The sequence below is a fragment of the Xiphophorus couchianus genome, chromosome 7 (assembly GCF_001444195.1).
Source record: "Xiphophorus couchianus chromosome 7, X_couchianus-1.0, whole genome shotgun sequence".
Lineage (NCBI taxonomy): Eukaryota > Metazoa > Chordata > Actinopteri > Cyprinodontiformes > Poeciliidae > Xiphophorus > Xiphophorus couchianus.
This window is the reverse complement of record NC_040234.1, coordinates 6,350,157-6,366,351: the sequence shown is the minus strand read 5'-3', so window position 1 is coordinate 6,366,351 and position 16,195 is coordinate 6,350,157. Positions and strand designations below refer to the sequence as shown.

General features: G+C 40.2%; 1 protein-coding gene across 2 annotated transcripts in view; it reads right to left on the bottom strand.

The window, feature by feature from the left end:
• Positions 1–377: 377 nt before the first annotated feature.
• xpo4 (exportin 4) overlaps positions 378–16,195 on the bottom strand; it is a 56,762-nt gene continuing 40,944 nt past the window's right edge. For both annotated transcript variants that reach the window (XM_028023132.1, XM_028023133.1), the window contains exons 10-24: positions 15,007–15,183; positions 14,761–14,903; positions 13,420–13,565; positions 11,868–12,045; positions 8,308–8,467; positions 8,058–8,227; positions 6,930–7,104; positions 5,708–5,914; positions 5,177–5,263; positions 3,951–4,131; positions 3,743–3,864; positions 3,509–3,639; positions 3,205–3,322; positions 2,720–2,812; positions 378–1,859 (exon numbers count right to left, since the gene is read on the bottom strand). In XM_028023132.1, coding sequence (XP_027878933.1) covers positions 1,662–1,859; positions 2,720–2,812; positions 3,205–3,322; positions 3,509–3,639; positions 3,743–3,864; positions 3,951–4,131; positions 5,177–5,263; positions 5,708–5,914; positions 6,930–7,104; positions 8,058–8,227; positions 8,308–8,467; positions 11,868–12,045; positions 13,420–13,565; positions 14,761–14,903; positions 15,007–15,183 — 2,286 coding nt within the window. In that variant the 3' untranslated portion in view covers positions 378–1,661. The remainder of the gene's footprint in view (positions 1,860–2,719; positions 2,813–3,204; positions 3,323–3,508; positions 3,640–3,742; positions 3,865–3,950; positions 4,132–5,176; positions 5,264–5,707; positions 5,915–6,929; positions 7,105–8,057; positions 8,228–8,307; positions 8,468–11,867; positions 12,046–13,419; positions 13,566–14,760; positions 14,904–15,006; positions 15,184–16,195) is intronic.

Sequence of the window (16,195 nt, the reverse complement as noted above, 5' to 3'; positions counted from 1 at the left end):
AGTAGACAAATAAAAGTACTTATTCCTTGCTATGCTAACTAGCCTTAGCAGTCACTAGCCTTACTAAGCTGTTGCTTAGTTGCTAATAAGGAGTAGAGAGAGAGGAGCAAAAATGATTGACAGCACTAAGACCCGCCTCCTGGCTTAGTGCTGTTGCTTCTAGTTTTTAGATTATCCATCTCATACCATATTGTCACATATTTACCATGTCATCAAATATGCAAAAAATGTTTTATAAAAGTCACATACTGCACATTTATGGTGAAGGCCAAACCCCCGAGAACCTGTTCGGACGTTTATCATCTCTTTAATTACAGTTAAATTAAAAAATAAATAAATACTGCAGACAGCACTCTGAAAAATACCAGAGACCAGAAGGTTTTTATACAATAACTTTATGTACACTTTTACACTTCATTAACAAAACAGCCATCTACAATAACTGGGACAGTGCTCTTAAGGAAGAGGATTTTGTCTCCAACATAATGCTTCCCCTCAAGTGGCTCTGCTCCTTTTTATTTGGTAAGTTATTGCTGTCCTTCACTTCCAACAGTCTCTGCTATAATCCAGTGTTTGAGTCGTCGTCCTATGAATGTGCTGCTGTAGAAAAATAACCTGCTGCGCCTGGCAGGACCTGGGCCTTCGTCTCGAGTGGAGGCAGCGGATGCTAAAAGGTCAACTAGAATCCAAATGGAAAATAAAACAATAAAACAATCGAACCGCTACGGTCAACATGGCCGAAGTTGCTCCCTCTTTAGCTGAACCTGTACAATCTGCCGTCTTCTACTGGCATATAAAAACATTTCAGTCATCTTTATATGAACATTTCCCCAAGAGCTCCCGGTTGAAAACATCATACATTTATAAGTTTACTACATATATACACACATATATATATATAAATATATACGTATATATAGATATATATATACGTATATATGTATATATATATACATACATGTATATACGTATATATAGATAGATATCTATCTATATATATATAAACACACACAGCCTCTTTATTTTGGTTTTCTGTGGTTGCCGACAAGCAGACGCTCCTTTGTGCCGTGTGGCTCAGCGCTCTCAAAAGAAAAGACGAGGCCCGGCCACACATCTGTCGTCACGGTGACGTTTTTTTGTTTGTGCATGCAATTCAAGACTGGAGGTGCTGTACTCTTGGCAGAAGATAGGCACAGTCTGTATAGTTTGACTCGATGTATGACATGATCCATTCATACACACATCCAACAATCAAGAAAAAACAAAGGCACTCTGGGAAGGACTGGGGTGTGTGTGTGTGTGTGTGTGTGTTTGCTGCGACGCTGCACTAAGAAAATGTTACATCACATCCAGGATCTAATTAATGGCATCAGGTCTCACCTTTAGTGAGTGTGTGTGTATGTGTGTGTGTACATTCCTTAGAACGAGTCCGTCTGCTCTGCAGTCCCGGTTTTTAAGATGTCACTTCATCAAAAACTCTCTTGGCGCCGCAGGTGTCGTTATACAGAGGGGTAAAAACAAAGCAATTAAAAGGAAACATTCAGCTGAGTGCAGGATCCTGGGAGGCGGACGGATCCTGCTGTGCGTAGTGGGATGCAGAGGGGTAGGGGCGGGGCACAGTCTTCAGAATGATGGAGTATTCGGGGGTTGGTTCTCAGTGGTTACTTCACACAGAGGAGGCCGCCCACGTTGGCCACGAACTCCTCCAGGCTCTTCAGGAAGGCCACCTTCTGCTTGCGGTCCATTGTGGGCGGCGTGCTGCTGGCCGTCAGCTTGTTGAAGGCGTCGGCCAGACGCTGGTAGATCACGGCGTCCCTCTGGGAGGACAGCAGGGTCTCCACCAGCTCCGAGTACTCCGCCTGAAACGAGGAGCAGCAGAGTGGAGGAACCAGGAAGGGGAAGTCAAGGTTTCTGCAGGGTTCATCTACTCACATTTAAGGCTGTTTAAGATATATATTAATATAACATTTTGTTTATGTAAAATAGCACCAAGCGTTTTTCTTTTGTTTTTTTTGCCTTGTACAGGTTAGCATCAGAAGTGATGATGCTAACTAAGCAGCAAGAGTTTGTAAGCAGCTAGTTAGCGGTAGCCTCACCCGTCTCAGAACATAATCATGTCTGCGGCGACTCAAACTTTTGCCTGACAGAAAATCCCCAACAGAAAAAATAAAGATGAATTTAAGACATTTGGAAGCCCTAATTTTTAGATGCATGAATTTAAGATATCTTTGAAGGATTTGTGGACAACCTGGGAATATTTTTGGAACAAATATTTCACAGTTTAAACCAAACTTTTTCTAGTTAACAAAACAAGATAAAATAAAGTTTAGATTTAAATGCACAAAGTCAAAAGCAAAATAACAAGCTGCGCCCGATTATTCAGCTGCGTGAACCAGCTTTGCTGCGTTTATTTGACCCTAATAAAAATCTCTATGGAAGTTATAGCCAGACTTTATTGGCTTGCTTGCTCGGTATAACAAACGTCTGGATATTGTGAAAAAGACAAAGTTATGAAGCAAGCGAAGTTGAGGTCTTAACATGTAAATATTTGGTCGATATTAATCTAAATTGTAGCAGAAAACTGATGGCAATAAATGACATTCTGAATAAACACGGAGTACGAGGCGTCAAACAATCGGTCGCCTTTAAAACGCTCAAGGAGTAAAACACCAGCAGCCTCGTCGCTGCTGCATGTTGATTTTCTGTGATGTTTTCTTACCTGATGCAGGCAGACGAGTGTGTAGAGGGCTTCCCCTGCCGCCACCGTCATCTCTGTGTTGTGTTTCTGCAGCACCAGCATGTCAAACACCAGCTGCAGGCAGAAAACGCAACAACATTTATCATTATAATGCTCATTAAATTCCCACAAACGGGACTCGCACCAAAGCAAAAAATGTCTGGATGAAACAAAATTCAGAAGGTAAAGTATTGTAAAAAAAAAAAAAAAAAAAAATCATTAAGTCCCATTGCTTTAAGCAGCACAATAAATAGGCAAACTTTTCATTTTGTAATGGGACTTCCTGCCACAGGCCACTTCCACCAAAGCAGTTCAAACTCAGCACAGGTCTAAGTTTGACCCATCGGAGTTGCTGTAGTAGTTTTGAGGTTACATTAACATTAACCCTTCCCATAGTCAGCCTAGCAGACCCACGCTAGCCTTTAATAGCGTTACCTCTGACACGGCAGCCATGTTGGGTCTCCTACCTTGAGGAAGTGGCGCGTGGCGATGAAGAGAGGCGAGTCCTTCTCCTGGCTTTTGGCGCACTGCTCAGCCAGAGGAGACAGAGCCTCCAGACACAGCTGACTGACTTCTGAACTCATCCTACAGGGGGCGTTAAGGAGCTTCACCTGCTCTAAACACTTTCCTGGAAAAGAACTATTCCTAATGACATGGAAAAACAGGAGCAGGTTATATTTGTTTGTTTGTTTGTTTTTGTGCAAAGTCTATTCTAGGTGTCATAAAAGACAAGAAGTTAAATCTGGGTGCAAAGACGGGTTTCGAGGATACGAGGTCATTCCCAGCTCCAGTGAAAACATGAGGCTCTTAAAAAGGTCTTCAGGCAGCTGGGGGATCTTTTCTGGAAAGATCTCACAGATGAAGGTGATGAGCTTGTAGTACTGGTTACACAGAGAAGGAAACTGCAGGGGGCAAAAAAACAAGAAAAGAAAGATGAAACATTGTCAGAACGAGATCTCAGAAGCCACTGTGTCTCCATGTGGCGTCCATGTTGGCTCGTTTCACCTTCAGCAGGTCCTGAGACATGAGTGGAAGAACGATGTTGACGCCGTAGAGGACGACGTCGGCCGCGGAGACGGTCCGGCTCGACGCCGGCGTGCCCTGCTCCTGGTTTCGGAACACCTCATCTGGGAACACAGGCGTGGCGAGGTTTGAGGGGAAACGTCGGCGGGTCGGGCCTCTCCGCCGGCGTTCGGAGGAAAGGAGGACTCACCGTTGTCGCTGAAGTCGATGAACTCCTTGGAGAGCAGGTTGGTGAGCAGCTCCATGATGAGCAGCAGGTCCTGGTACTGGTCCTCCTCGGCCGTGGCGTCGCTGCGCTTCCTGCTCTGGTTGTTTTTGGAGTAGACCTGCAGCAGCGTCAGGCAGGCTTCGTACAGCTTCATGGACTTAGTCTGAGGAAACAGAAGGGATATTCTGTGAATCTGGCTCCTTTTTCCTTTAGATTTCCTTCCTTACAGCTAATGCTGGACACAAAAGGCAGATAGGAAGGTATCTGCAGGTTTCAGCAAGTCGAACGTAAGACTTTTTAATGCCACCTGGAATGAAATTTAAGACCAAACAAAAGATAAACATAGAGGATAATTGGGGAATTGACAAATATTGTCCAGCCAACTGGTGATACTTTTACACTTACCCATGATAGTCGCAAAAAAATCTAGCAATGGTATGTTAGCAGCTAGTTACTGACTGGCTTGAGTCACAGAACGCAGTGAAGGTATCCACAGAAAAAAGAGAGAGAAATAGAGACTACAAACAAGATTAAATAGTCCTGTCATGACAAACTACACTTTTCAAAGGTGAATTTAGATCTTTAATCATGGCTTAAAAATTAAGCCATTGTTAATTACTTAAAATGGCTTAATAAAGACGAGAACAAAAACTTATAAAACAGTTTCCACCCAAGAGTAGTTGTTGCTCTGAACACAACAAATTTATCCAAACCCCCGATCATCTTTTTCTTAAGATCCTGGTTGTTTCTCCGATATTTTTTGAAGACTTCTTAAGGCTGGAGTCCGTAATCAGGACAGAACGATTCCACACTGAATTATCTACAAAAATGCTCAAGATTTTATCCCTCGAAACGTCACTTTCTTCTGATGCTGACTTTACTCGACAGTACGGAGGTTTTACAGAAACGTTTTTGTTTTTTTTTCTAAGACAGTGGTAAGGACCTACATTGCTTTTAAAACACATTTTAAAAAGTTTTTGTCAGCTGCATGTATTCACAACTATCAAAAATTACTTCTGAGTTTAATCTGAAAAATACAATTCCTCCGCTGTCATATGGCTCTGGAGAAACAAAACTAAGTAAAAACAACAACAACAAAAAACGTGGCTGACAAAAGATGCATGGTAAATACTCGTTTCAGTCTTTAGAGGAATAAAAGCTAATTGTGTCAGAGAAATCCGCAGAGACGTGATGATGTCAGGTCTCACCTCTCCCAGGTAGCAGATCTGCTTGTGAGCCACTTCCACGAAAACCTCAATGATGAGGTTGATCGTTTCAGGCGTGTTGCTGTAAACCTGCAACATACAGACAAAAAGCTAAACACATTTCTCCTGACTCCAGTAAAAACAGCTCCACCTAGTGAGAGGATTCTGTATTGCGATGCTTTTTGTTTTTGTAACATCAGGCGTTTTTGTTAAATTTATTCAGATTTTATAAGTCAGTGTGACAAATTGTTTGCTTAGTTGCATTTCACAGTAATGCCATTTATGCTTGTTCAATATTTACGACAGAATACTTCAACAAATAATTGATTTGCTCCCTTTTCTTCCTTTATCCGTCCAAGTGTCAAAATGTAATCTTTGGATTCACTTTTAGGACAACCAATCAAATCGTCTTTGCCGTGAAGATTAATCGGGTGTTATTTTAAAAGTTTTGCGATCTGATCCACATCAAGTTCATCGGGATCCGTCACTGATCCGTCGTTCGACACAGAATCAACACGCCACGTCCTCGCTCACCTCCATGAGGCCGATGCAGCTGGACAGGAAGTCCATGAGGAAGGAGAAGAGCGAAGCCACGTTGTCTATCTGCGTCGCCTCGGCGATGCCGCACAGCGCCTCCAGTGTGGCGACTATTTCCTGTTTGACCGCCTCTTCCTGGCTGATCTGAGCGAAGTTCTCCTGGTTGATGAGGCTGAGGAAGCGCTGCTGCAGGGGATGAAGCACCTGGACGGAAACTTACACTGTCAATTACGGCCGAGAACGCAGGGTGGTTTGTCCAAATTAAAACATGTGCTTCACATTTAGTTTATTTGCTTTTCTTAGTGCATTTTAAAGAAAAAGGTTTATGAGAAGATCAATTTTACTGCCAAAAGGATGACTTCACACACACACACACACACACACACACGACGCTGGCCCACAATTTGCAGAGTCAACAGATGAAACTCTTTGAGGAAGGATTTCATTAATGCTCACGGTTGTGTTTATAATTGTTGACCATTTAAACACATTTAAGAGGTCACACACTGATGTGGGATGACATGTCCTGGATCCCAGTCTTTGGTGTTCAGTGAGGCTGTGAGGTCAAGACTGTGAAGTCTCGTTATGTCTGGATCTACAAGGGTGGTGTTAACGATTGACTTAGTAATCGAGTAATTTATCGATTGCTATCGATAAATTTATTCTACAGGATAAAAAACCCCATCGAGATTCAAGACAAATTTTTCAAGGGAATCCTGGCCAAGAGTCGGCAACAAAGACAAAGAAATTCAACAGTTAAAAGAAAATATAAAAAGTTATAAAAATGATTAAATCGGCCTCAAGAAGCTTTAATTGAATTTTTCTAATTTTTACTTTAATTGAACAATAAAAAATGATTAGTCTCAAGCCTGAAGTATGAATTTTTTTTCAAGTGTGCAAAAACAGATGAGAAAAATATTTCACACTAGTTTTAAAAATTAAAAAGCAAACTTACATCGAGGCATTTTACATCATCCTTCACTTTCAGTCTCAAGTTTGAAGGATAGAAAACTTTCATAAAACAGAAATTTCTAATCCATTAATCTTCATAAACATATGAAGCTAGACAAACACACTCTTTTACTGCAGTTTTCTTTTCAATTAGGAAGTCTAAATAAATTGAAATCTCACTCCATGACGTCCTCATGTGTGTGTGTGTGGGTGTGTGTGTGTGTGTGTGTGGGCGTGTGTGTGTGTGTGTGTGTGTGTGTTGGTTTACCTCAGCCCAGTACTGCTGCTTGGTGTCGGAGTCCATGTTGGCGAAGCCTCCCAGGACCAGCGCCTTCATCAGGGATCTCTGCACGGAGCTGGACAGCAGGTGGAGCGGCGGGCTGCGGCTGGCGAACTGCTTCGCCAGGCTCCACCAGCCCTCGCACTGCACCACGATGTTCGCCCTGTCCAATCAGAGGGGCAGAGTGCGTCGTCACGGTGAGCGCCGTCCTTACGGGCGGGGGAGGGTTTGACCCAACAGTTAGAGGACACAGACCAGGTCCGTTCAGCTGCAGCTAACTGAGGTCTGTTACATCACCAACCCCCTTAAAGTGGTTAAAAACTTATTAATTTTCAGAGATAAAAAATGTAAGTAGGGATGAAACGATTAATTGTGATTAATTGACTTAGTCACGATTAATCATGATTAATCGATTACTGAAATAATAGTTAACTAATTTAGTAACTGATTAATTGTTAACTAAAAAGTCAGAACAAAGCCAAACAAAACAGTAATTAAATCAAAACGGTACAAAAATATGTAGATTTTATGTTGAAGATAAATAAAAAAACCTTCTTTGTCTCTAAATTTATCCAGAACTCCTCAAGTGGCAGTTTTAGCTTCAACTGGTTGAAATAATGTACAAAAAATTTTTAAAAAAATCTATTAAGCAACTTTTGCTATCAAATCATGAACTGGCTGATTAAAAAATAGTCCCAGGATTAAACGCTGTATTGACGTTACGTGAAGCAGAAGGTGCGTATTTAATATTTATTTTGTAGTTTTTAGCCGCTGATGCACCTTTGGCCACAAATGATCAAGCTACTGGAATGCTGTGATGCTGCATTTTAAGGCAATACAATGTTTTATTTCCTTATTTAGAAAAAAGAAATGAACATATTTGCTTTTTTAAAAAGAAAATGTTTTCAATGTTTTGTATAAAATAAGCTATACTGGTCAAAAGAAAAACCTGCAGAATGCCATTTATTTTTTTATTAATTACTAGAATAATCGTTAGCTGCAGACAGAACAAAATGAAAGGGCCCCATTCTTAAAACCGGATATTTGGGACGTAAATACTTTCAGTTGGACCGAACACAAAGGAGAGCGTCTGGAAACGGATGGTGGAGGCCTCACCTCTCCCTCTTCTCTACCAGCGTCACCAGCAGCTCCACCGTGTCGTTGGCCAGCTCCGCCTCTGAGCTCCACACCGACAGATTGTTAATCACCTTCTCCAGCAGGTATCCCACAATCCACTGGGCTCCCTCCGTGTCTGCGCCGAACGCTGTGCTCAGAGGTATGCTGATCTGAGGAGGAGCAGCAGGGAAACGTTGAGGGGAGGCGGGCGGGGGGGGAAGGAAGGACGCGGCCGGCGGCGCGGCCCCACCTGCTCGTAGAGCTTCTCGTCCACCAGCAGGTACGACTTGGCCCAGCGCCTCAGGAACCACATGATGTCCTTCCCCATCTGAGGACTGAGAAGCTCCGTCAAGCTCGCTCTGGTCGCCCTGGACTCGACCTCTGACGTCCTCAGCACGGCAGACAGCAGCCTGCGACAGAGGAGGACAGGAATGAAACCTTTCCACCACCGGAGGACTTCAGGGAAATCCTTGACTTATTTCCTGAGATTTCAGTTCCTCCAAATTATCAAGTTGTTTCTTTCTCTCTCTCTCTCTCTCTCTCTCTCTCTCTCTCTCTCTCTCTCTCTCAATAAAGTCAGTTTCTCGTACCGTCATATTAATGCGTATAGGTTAATGACATGATGAGGCCATGTGATTATTCCTGACTCAACCAGGGCCGGATTTAGAAGCATAACGCCCCCTAGAGGGGAACCAGTTTTAGTGCCTTATCCCAGAAAAAAATGAAAATAAAAACAAAATCTATAACTCTTGCAAACTACAGAACATTTATAGGAAGTTGTACATATTTGCAGGTACAAACTGAATGATGGCTGGCTTAAAACGCCTGGCAGTTAGCTATGTTAGTCCCAAAATCAAGGAAATTTTCAAATATTTGAGTTTAGATTTCAATTAATACAAAATTGTTTAATAAAAACACCACACGTGAAATCAGCCCTTGACTTTAATATGAGGAGCAATGTGTGTAAAACATCGGCCCTGAGCTGCTGCCCCTGGAAGCCCCTCCTAAAGTCTGGCAATAGATCCAACACTAGGAGACAAAAACCCCACTTCCTTATGACATACAGAGTTTACCATGGGTTTCTTTAGCTGAACTGTCTTATTTTATTCCAGTGACGATTATTAATTCCCTAAACACTGATGTTTAAAAAACATAAAAATACAAAAATATAACATCTATGTAACTGGAAACACAGTTAGAATAGAAATATTGTTTTCTATTTAAACAAAAAGTCAGGATATGGATCTGGAAATGACGTCACATCTACATCAACAGAGTTTCAGAGGCAAAAACGACTTATTAGCATCAGCTGTTGGAAAAAAGGAGGAGATAAGAGCATTTATTGATCCAAAACAAAACCCTGTTTCCCACTGATCAGACTCAGACTGACTCAAAACTAAAGCTGCTGCACAAAATCGAATGATAAATAAAAATGTTGGCAATGATTTCTATTTTGATGACTAATATTTTCTTAAGCGCAATTTTGTTTGGAGAGTTCATAATTCATTTTATTCACTTTTTATAATCATTTTTGATTGCTATGTTTAATTTTGAATATTCAAAATGTTTTATAGTTCCAGTATGGCATGTCCTTTACAAAACTAGAGAGCGAACTTGTAATAAGCCATTTTCAAAACAACAACATTATTGTTTATTGTATGAATTTCAAATAACAAATTCTACCGTCCTGTAGAATTTGTTATTGCAACACGCCGACTTGAAACAATTTCCGTTTAAAGTATTCATTATTTTATATAATCTGCAGGTAATGCAGTCGTCATAAACTGTTATGATGAAATGTTTTGTTTAGTTTACAGGATGTAAAATCACATATTAATGTAAATCGATGCCAAAAGAGTTTAAAAACCCGATGGTGGAAACGACACTTTCCAACCTCCTGTTAGCAAGCGAGCGGCATTCCAACCGGACAGTGAATGATCGGGCCTCGACAGACTGTCATCACGTTGTCCTTAGTGTGTGTGTGTGTGTGTTTGCTTCAGCGAGCCTCACACACATTACGCAGAAGGACAGAAAGCTTAAAGCGGCTTACGGCTGCGTCTTCCCCACCCGGGGGCGGCCTGCCGTTTCACATCGTTTGCAGAAAACAAAACCATGCTGACATTTACGAGGCCGAGGCCGAGGCCGGCCGTCCACCATCAGGAAATCCGACGCGTTTGGCCGGCGGTCACTACGATCCGCTGTCATTCCTCCCCCTTGACACACACACGCACACACACACTTCTCCTCTACTTAATGAGCAATCCAAAAAGACACAGCAGCACAATGACCTTCAAAAGACAATAACACCGGCTGCTTGGAGTGTTGGAGTGATTACCGGAGCGGCTGCCAGGATCCCTGAGCAGGACAAGGTCCCCAACACCGCGGGCTAATTGTTACTGAAATAATAAAACCTGCCTCATCACACAGACTACAGTCCAACTTTCTGTTGGGATTCATGTCAGCTTAAGAACTAGACCTCGTTCAGGTTTCGCCACCTCGTCTTTAGATGGCCGATATTGATTTTTACAATTTCTCCTAAGACTGAAAAATACAGAATATTAAAGGGAAAGCTAATTGTACTACTCATTGCATAAATGTCAAATTTTACAGTTAAAAAAACAGATGAGTTGGGGAAAAAATGTAAGTAATTTATAGTTAGTGGCTTTTAAAGAAATGCTGTAAAACTGATGGGACAAACTGGAATCTGACTAAAAGTACAAACTTACATGCACCGATTTAAGTTTTTTGGCCGATCACCGATATTTAAAAAGCCTGACTTGCTGATTCTGATTTTGGCCGATACCGATTTCTTTGTCTAAAAAGTCGCTAAATATCAGGGATGAAGTGATTAATAAAATTAATTGCGGTTTTTGAAATAATCGTACTCTAATTCAGTAACCGAATAATCGCTAACTGGAGTATTCAGACTCAAAAAAACGGCCACTTGATGAAAGAACAGCAAAGTTAGAGCAGTAAACAAGTCAAAGCAGTACAAAAAAATATAAGTTTTGCATTTAAGATGAAAAACCCTCTCGGTGAATTTCATCTACCCAGAAATCAGTGTGGCAGTTTCAGCTTCACCTTGTTCAAATTCTGGAAAAAAAAAAAAAAAAAGCTATTAAGCAACATTATGCTATCAAATTATTAGCTGCTTAATATAAAAAAATAATCACCAGTTCAGTCCTACACTGTACTGATGTTCATTTGAGCAGAAAGCTGGAGCTTTCCATGTTTTTGTTTTTTTTTGCTTCCTTTGTTACAAATAAAGTGTTTCACTGAAGAAATGCTACTAAAAAAAAAAAGTGTATTTTCTCATTTAAAAAAGGAATGGAATTACATATGTGCATGTTGTAATGCCTTTCTTTCTAATATTGAATAAAAAAGGCTCAAGTGGTTAGATAAACATACATTTGGAGAATGTGCCCATTTCTTTTTTGACTAATCATTAGAATAATCCATTACAAAATAAAATGTTGGCGTCAGCCCTGCTAAAACAGAGCGACAAAGTAGCTAAGTTGGTGACAGTGGGGATAACTACGATGAGTCGTGATTGAGACGCTGATTTTCAAACTTTTTTTTTTTTTTTGCAGATTAATTTTATGTTAATTAATCGGCCAAGTTAAGGAAATCGAGTCCAGTTTATGGGCGCACCCCTTGCTAAAAGCATTAGGTGTGTGGACTCCTGTTTTACACCAAGCAGCCGACGCCTGATCCCAAAAAAAAACACCGAGCGTGTTCATCCATCAGAACCCGACAGGCGCTGCGACGCTCTGTGGACTCTGGACCCGCCTGACCCAGAAAACCCGCTACCTGATGACGGAGTCTGTGCGGTTGCAGCCCGGTATGGAGGAGGCCTTCTCCCCCGGGGAGCCGAGGATCTGCAGAGTCGTGTTGATGTCGACTTCTGTGGAGTGTTTGATGGAGAACTCCATCACCTCAGAGGGGATCATCGGGGTTTCGCCCTGAGGATCGTCTGCCAGCAGATAACCTGGAGAGCGAGGGAGAATACAACTTTTACTTTATTTTGTCTATTTTCTTTTTTACAGCTATTGACAACTCAAATTGATTAGTTATTCATGGTTCGCTCACTTTTCCCACAGTAAAATTCAAACACTTTTCAAGTATTTTCAAACTTTTCCAACACTACACTCTGGAGACAAAAATAATACAAATAAACTAAAAAGGAAAAAAAACGTTTCACTTCACGATTATATATTATTTATTACTGCTTTTATTAATGTTTATTATTATTAATGTCTTGTGATAGTGTTCTACATTCTACATAAAATAAATAAAATATAATGAAATTAGCTTTGAACCGTTTCACTCTCACACACCTGACTGCACCGAGAACAAAATACTAGTTTAGCAAAAATCTAAAACAAACAAATCAAAAACACTATTTCAAAGTTTTAATGCATAAAATATAAGACAGTGTTTATTTCAGTAACACAGATTAACGAGTTGATGAGAAATTAGGAGTAATAATATTCATTACAACTTGTATTAATGTAAATTAACGTCTTGCTCAAATTAAATGCTTAAACACAACAGATGAGGAAAGTCACAAAAAATCTCTAGAGAAAAATGTTCTCACTAACGTTTCTCACATTCAGCAAATAGAAATGACTCTGTTAATCCTAAATAACCTAAAACAAGAAAAAAACATATCTGTCTTTTTATTAGGGGCATAAAAATGTCTGGTTTCAACTATAAAAAATGCTTTCCAAATCCAGACTTTTAATCAGGCGTTAGATTGCACGTTATTACATTTGAAAATCAAGCACTTTCAAGGACTCTGTGCAGAAATCAAGAACTTTCCAATCCTTCAAGCATCTGTACGATTATGAGTTTGTATTACAGTGTGTCTAAAATCCTGGGTTATTACTTGTGTTTAGATATGCAGAGTTCTGCTGTACTCTATAAAAACATTGTAAAAACAATTAAAACGGATCTCCTCTTTAAAGAGGGCACACCCAGTCTAGAGTGTAAGTCAACGGGCCGTAAACCTCAATAAAGCTTTGAACTGCTCTGCAGACGCAGACTGCATGTCACGAACCCACAGCGCAGGGAGGTTTCTCTGTTATAAATATAACCAGTAAAGTTTAATAAACTGCACTGGAAAAGTCATTTCTGACTTTAATAAAACATTTCTATTGTAGACGTGCGGAACGTGACTCCTTGTTAAAGTCTAAAGAGTTTGGATCTGATTTTATGTGGGGCTTTTTGTGGACTGGGTTTTTGGATTTCTCTGCAGTGAAGCTACTTCTGATCCGAGAAGTTGCTGCAGACCGGAGCAGAAACCGGCGCTGAATTAAATCCGTCTTTCTTTTCTTTTTTTTTTTAAGAAACAGCTGCTGACCTGAGACCAGTATGAGCCAGTGGATGTCCTCATACAGGTCGTCCAGGACTTTGCGGTCCACTGACCCCAGGTCGGTCGAGGCCATGAGGTGCTGCTGGGTCCTCTGGAGCTGGCCGTGCAACCGGTTCACCCGGTCCTCCAGCAGGCTGCGGAGCGGGGAAGAAAGAAATGGCACATGTATTTTTTTTTTGCAAAAGCAAATATGTATGAAAGTGCAAATGTATTCATAATCTTTTATTTTTGTATTTTGTGACGTCAAAGCCATAAAATTCAACGTATTTTAGTTAAATTCTTTGTGATACATCAACACACAGTCCAATACATTTGGATATTGGAAGCAAAATGAAGCTTTTTTTTTTTTATCCACAACCCTGTTTTTTTTTTATTATCATTATATTTGTATACATAAAATCTGAAAAATGTGTTGCACACATATTCATGGAGTTGCTGTAGATCTAAATATGTGTAGAACATTTCAGTCACAAAAATACTTCTGGTTATGTCTTTACCACATATTCACATCTAACACATTTATCTATATTTTACCCTTTTATCACTGCCAAACAACTGAAGCTCATCAAATTATAAGGGGAGCAAAGTACACTTTATGTTCTCAATTGGATTTAGGTCTGGACTTGGACTAGGCCGTTGTAACAAATAAAAATGCTTTCACCTAAACCAAGGAGGGTCAAAGTGGGGCGACCCGAGCTGATTTTGTGCGTCCAACAATTCAAGAATAAATAAGGACAAAACTACAAATTTTAATTTAAATCTACTTACAAGAATGTTAGACGCAACATAAAGTGATTATCTCTACAAATCCTTTTGGTTTCCTTCTATTTTCAAGGTGACCGTTTTCCCACATCGTCGCTTTCCTAAAATAGTCATTTTTTTTGCCGAGAGATTTTGACAAATAAATAAATAAGTAAAAGTCACGCTCTTTTTATTGCCTAAAAATGATTTAGGCAAAACAACAACAAACAAAAAAACATAACTTTTGTCAGAGAATATAATTTTAATTTAGACATCAGTATAATTTATAATGTCTTATTCCACTGGCAGATTATTTCACTTAAAACTAGAACTTTTTAAAATCACTATTAAGAAATTATTGACTTAAAACAAGCTCCTACATTCAGCTAGAAAGTTACTAAGTTAGTTTTGTCTTATTTCAAATGTACTAAGATATCTGCACTAAAAACTAGACAAAAGAAATAACTTGGTAAGATTTTTTTTGCATTGTCAGAGGTTGTCATTCTAACACGACAAGATGTGAAAAGGTTCCAGGGAAACCTTCACAGGGTCCTGCATGACCGGTCAGATAATTATTCGGCTTGTTACCTTGTGAGCAGGGGGATGCAGTGGTCCGCCGCCACACGTCCCAGCATGCCGATGCTGGACAGCTGGTCCGAGAACAGCTCTCTGTCGTCCTCCTGCAGCTCGTTGATCTCCTCCGCCTCGTGGGACGATATGCCGTTTACAGACTGTTCCAGCAAAAACAATTAAAAAAAAAGATTAAAAAAAAAAAAAGAAAGAGGAAGGAATCGGATCAACGGGATCGCTCTCGGGGACGTCACGTCGTCTCACCAGGTTCCGCGTGCCGTCGGGAGCGGCCAGGTGACACTGAATGTAGGAGTTGAAGACCTGGATGGCGGGCTGGACGAAGCAGCCGCGGGGAAAGTGTTCCTCGTCCTGGACGAGCGTGAGCCACGACTCCAGCAGCTTGTCGTACGCCTCCATGTAAACCATGTCGTCTTTATCCAGCTGGGAGGAGGAACAAGCAGACAAACAGGCATGGTGTCAAATTCACAGCAAACATTTGACACCAATGGGTCCAAAATGATCAGGTTGAGTGTTTTTGTTTATTTTAAATCATCAGTATTGCGTATTAAGGGTTTGTACATTCTTCCCACAGTAAAATTCAAGCACTTTCCAAGCCTTTGTCAAGGTAAGTTTCCAAACTTTTCCAGCTCCACACTTTGGAGGAAAAATTCAAACGAACGTAAAGAAAAAAAAAAGTTTTCATTCACCATCATATGATACCATTTATTACTTACCCACTTCATTGTGTAATTAATTACTCAACTATTATTGTTAACCGTGTCCTGTGATAGTAACTACATTCTACAGCAGAGATGAAAGTAAATTAAAATAGAACAAAAATGTTTTGTTTTGAAACGAGTCTCATACGCCCTTTACATCCGACCAGTACTAAAACTAAACACTAACAAACGTTAATCTCCCAGTTTCAATAACTTGAATATATAAAATAGAAGACAAAATTTATTTCAGCTACACATACCAATGCTATTCCAATAAGCTAAATGAGAAAAATATTCATTATATCAAAACGATTTAAATAAATTTTGTCCTTGCTCAAATTAAACGCTCAAAAACAATCAGTTGAAACCAGATATTTACCTAAAAGAAACGTTTTTCTCTCACTGCATAAAGTAAAATCAGACCAAACGTCTCTTGTTTTAGGTTTGTTATAATTACCAACATTATTTTAATTCGCTAAATGCCAGAAAATATAGCAAGAAAATTTTTAAAAGAGATTTTATTTTGAAACTTTTGTGTCTTTGTATTGAGTGAAGAAAAATATCTGGCTTCGACTGTAAATTCAAGCACTTTCAAGGCCCTTAAACAGAAATCAGGCCCATTCCAAACCTAGAAAAAAACTTGATTGAAATGCGATTATTTCTCAAAGATTTCAACACCTACGTGCATTTAAACGTATAACACAATGTGACGAAAAGTCTGCCTAGGGAGAAGG